At 38.4% G+C, this 4,681-nt stretch overlaps 1 protein-coding gene across 1 annotated transcript; it reads right to left on the bottom strand.

The window, feature by feature from the left end:
* Positions 1 to 313: 313 nt before the first annotated feature.
* On the bottom strand, positions 314 to 1,228 carry LOC141543238 (vomeronasal type-1 receptor 4-like). Its single transcript, XM_074268167.1, has one exon. The coding sequence runs from the start codon at positions 1,226 to 1,228 to the stop codon at positions 314 to 316; it is 915 nt and encodes a 304-aa protein (XP_074124268.1).
* Between the last annotated feature and the right edge of the window lie 3,453 nt (positions 1,229 to 4,681).

Below are 4,681 nucleotides of genomic sequence, written 5' to 3'. Positions count from 1 at the left end.
CTTATCATGCTGGTATGCTATCTGCAAAGAGCAAGTCCGTTCTAATACTAACTATGAAATTGTAGTAGGGAGTATGCCAGAGGGAGGTGACCTCTGAAATTCAGTCCTGAAACCTAGATCGACCAGTCCTAGTTCCCCTTTATCACCTAACCACAAAAGGTTTAGAGCAACAGATCCTAGTTGATTTGAATGTTCCTGTATGGGGTCAGAGTGAAGAACTGGGTCAATCAGATGCTTCCTTCCCTGGATTTTACCAAGGAAGGATCCTTCATTGTATGAACCTTAGGAGGGGGGCTCCTTATAAGTCTCAATGTTAAGCAGGAGGCCCATGCTTGTGCTTGTCTGTGGGAGCACAGCAGGCTCTGACTATTTGGCTGTCCCTGGAGAAAAGAAGGAAGGGGCTGATCATTGGGAAACATAGTACACAAAATGCAGACACATTCACCAGCCAGCTGCTGGAGTATAGAAAGAAGTTTTGGTACATGGCAAAGATGCAGTTGATTAAATAAAAGGAGACAAAAACGAATGCCAGCAGCAGGATGGACCTGGTCACCCGGATCTCTGGGGAGGCTCTGGAGTAGCAGCTGGTCCTGTACAAGTGCTGGACTTGCTGGTAGTGTTTTCTCAAGCAAATTATCTTGTAGATGCTTGTGCATAGCATCAGCCCCACACAGAACACATCTCGGAAGGTAGTTAACAATATAAAATTACTGGCTGGGTCTTTCCAGGTACAGAAAATGAGGTCAGATGTTTGCACAAAGCTGGTGTTACTTTTCTGTGGGCCTCCCATGCCTACAATAATACCGGCTTCTGAGAATAGGCTAAAGACCCAGCAAAAGAGGCAAGAAGAGATAATGTACTTGGGAGCTCTGGCTTTGAGTTCATCCCATGGGGAGCTGTTGGGACTAATGACAACTGCCTGGAAGCAGCTCAGCAGGCAAGTGCTATAGAGAGTACAACCCCGGCTGACTCTCTGAAGATAAAAATCAATTTTGCACCAGGTGTCGTCCAGGAAGTCTTTCACCCCAAATGCAGATATTGTCATTGGGATGCCCCTGGAGAGCATAGAAAGGAAGTTGGCTAAAGTTAGCTGGCTAATGATTTGGTTTGTGGCCCTCAGCTTATGGTGAGTGAAGATTAAAAAAGAGAGGAGAATCAAGTTCCCCACAACTCCAATTCCTGTCTGAGAAAGGAAAAGTGTCCCTAGAAATACATGAAGTAGAATCATTCCGTCTGTGTTTAGGGTGGAAGAATGGTCATCAGAGACAGGGAACCTTGACAGAAAAAAAGACATTAAAAAAATCAGAGAAGCAAAGTGTTCTGAGGTGACTTCTATTTCTCACTTACACTGACAAATTCACATTGGGTAACCAGAATGTGGCTACTAAATCCCCTCACAGATCCAGGAGTAATCCTGAGATTCTGAAAGGGAAGTTCTCTTTCCAATGTTATAGCTCATGAGTTCTCTGCAGAGTGTTTCTTGCCATGGTTTTTAGTTCATATTGTTTACTCATCAAATAAGTAGCTTTTAGAAAAGTGGATTTTCTTTTTCTTTTTTTTAATCTACTTATTGAATTTGTATTTGCTTTTATGCTGAATTTAACATACACTAAACAAAATGGGCATTGCCATATGCATGGTAGAACATGACAGAAGTAGGTAGGTAGCTCAGTGGAGAGAGTATTGGAACTTGAGGCTAACCTCAGACCCTTACTGACATTGTGATGGCTGCCTTACTTCTCTTATCTGAAAACTGGGATAATAACTGCAGCTAACTCTCAGGACTTGTAAGGATCAAATAAAATAATATTTGTAAAATACACAACATGGTACCTTGCAACTATAAAACTCTTAATAAATCCTTGTTTTCTTTCTTCTTTCCTTCCAGGATTATACTTGAAAATGCAGATCTCTATTATATATAATTTCCCTTTCTTTTAAAACTATATAATATAGTCAAAAAAAGGGTACTAGGTAAGGTGGTAGACTATGAACATTAGTACAAAACTTTCTCCTAAATGTCCATGACACCATCTCACAACTTCCTATAGGATTCACGGAGAGTAGACTAAAATTTAGAGTCTATATGGAAATGGACTAATTCATAGCTTCTGGAAATTCTTGGGGTATGGTATCATTTTCTATGGGTTCTTTGAGGAGCTATGAATCTGCACCTAGTCTGTTCTTGGCACTTAATGCCATCAGCTGATCTCGGTCTTTCCCTAGGAATATAAAAATAGGAAAAAAAAATAGGAAGACATGCAATTTGTGAGATAGAACTTAGACCAAGGCTCGGGAGAGAGGAGGCTAGGCAGGCAAGACTTAATCCATTCTTTGTTCTCATTCTTTACAATCATTCCCTTCCTTTCTACTGCTAGATGACCACTTGATTCCAGATCTTTTAATTAATCAATAAACATTTATTAAGTACTTATATGTGAGGTAGATAAAACCCTAGAGCAGGCAGGGGTTCTCAAACTACAGCCCCAGGCCAGATGCCGTCTGTTGAGGACGTTTATGCGGCCCGCTGGGTTATGGCAAAATCAGACCGGAAGTGACATTTGACCTGAATTCTTGTTAGCAATGCACACTTCTGGCACTGGGCTGAGGATCATAGTTTTTGTTTTTACTATAGTCCAGCCCTCCAACAGTTTGAGGGACAATGAACTGGCCCTCTTTAAACTTTAAAAAGTTTGAGGACCACTGCCCTAGAGCTGTGGATACAAAAAGAGAGAAAATACAGTACTTGCCCTCAAAGATCTTCAAATCTAATCAGGGCGACAATATGCAAACATATATACAAGTCAAGTTCTTGAGAGGATAAATAGGAAAGAATTAACTGAGAGAAGGTACTTGTATTAAAAAGGGCACGAGAAAGCTTCCAGTAGATCAGGGAAATTTTAGTTGGGATTTAAAAGAAGCCAGGGTGATGTGTATGCAAAAAGGAGGAGAAGGAGAAAAAGTATTCTGGGTGACAGCCAAAGAAAATGCCTGTAGCTAAGAGAGAGATAGGCTCTTGTTTCCAAAACAGCCTTTGTCTTTAAATTGGAGAAATTGTGTCAGAAGTGGAGCATGAGGGGCAGCTAGGTGGTGCAGTGGATAGAGCACCAGCCTTGAATTCAGGAGGACCCGAGTTTAAATCTGATCTCAGACACTTAACACTTCCTAGCTGTGTGACCCTGGGCAAGTCACTTAACTCCAGCCTCAAAAAAAAAAAAAAAAAAAAAGGAAGTGGAGCATGAGAAGACTGCAAAAGTAGGAGGAGGCACATTAGGAGGGGCTTTGGATGTCAAATATAGCATTTTGTATTTGCTCTTGGAGGCACATATGATTATGTCAGTAGATTCTGGAAAAGTTTGTGTCAAAATCTTAGGCCTGCATTTCTTAATAACTCTAAAATGCATAGGAATAAATGGATCTTTACTTAATATAGTCAGTTCTATCTATCTAAATACAAAAGCAACCATTATATGTAATGGAGAAAACTTAGAAGCTATTCAAATAATGTGATGAGTAAAACCAGAATGCCCATTATTTGGTATTTAATGTAGTTCTAGAAATACTAGCTATAGCAATAAGAGGAACACAGGAAGTAAGTATAAGCAAAAAGGAATCTGAATTCATACTTTTTCAGATAATATGGTGACTTATTAGAAATCCTTAAGAGTCAAATTTAATAGAAAGAACAAATGTGCTAAAATTATAGAATATAAAAAGGAATATGTATAAATCTTTATTATTTCTATATATCACTAATGAAATACAGTGAGAAAACTAGAAGGATAAATTCTATTATAATGGCTACAGAAGTTATAAAACATTTGGGAACGTACCAATATTCACCTATATGGATTCTAATATATAAGTGCATAAAGACAGATGTAAGAATTGGAGAAACTATTCAACAGTCCAAACCAATAAGAAAAAATTTTCATAATACATAAATTAATGAACTTTGTGCTGTACCAAAGGAACTAGAAAAGAAGGAAATTCGTGTTTCAGATGACAACTTAAAGGAAATAGTGAAAAAAAATCTGGGGAAAAGGGCGTCTATCAGAACCAGATCTCAAATTCAACTAGAAGTGATTACAGACTTGGCTTGATGATTACACACAAAGTCACTTGGCAAAATGGATTAGGAACAAATCACAGAGAAGAAAATACAATAAGACCTGGTTTAATAAATTCAAAGTTTCCAGTTACTCAGGGAAGGACTCATTTGACAAAAATTGTTCAATAAACTAGATAGTATTCAGGCAGAAAATAGGAGCAGATTTATGGAAATGGGAACTTCTGAGTAAAGTTTCCTGTAATGACAGAAGACCTGATCTCATGTTTTTACCAGTTTAGATATTCACCAAGAAAACACGAAGACAGCAGATTCATCTTAATGAGCATGAAAGGTAAGATACTAAATAGAATAGAAATCTAGGCATGTCAAGTCTCATGTTGAGAACTTATGATCATTAAGGTGGACAAACTCAGCTGACATTTTGTATTAGACACTCCTGACAGATTCAGTAAATATTTAAGCCTGTTTTGCTTAGATGATCTGGAATTGGATAACTCTACTTTTTGATGGGTGGCCTTAATTTTTGGAAACCTGAGAGGTCGTCCTGTCAGTTCAAATTGTATGTCTACATTTCTTTTAAAGTTCCATGTTGGTTGCAGTCAAGTATGA

This window comes from Sminthopsis crassicaudata, chromosome 5, assembly GCF_048593235.1.
Source record: "Sminthopsis crassicaudata isolate SCR6 chromosome 5, ASM4859323v1, whole genome shotgun sequence".
Taxonomy (NCBI): domain Eukaryota; kingdom Metazoa; phylum Chordata; class Mammalia; order Dasyuromorphia; family Dasyuridae; genus Sminthopsis; species Sminthopsis crassicaudata.
Note: the sequence above shows the minus strand (reverse complement) of the source record. Positions and strands in the feature narration are given on the sequence as shown.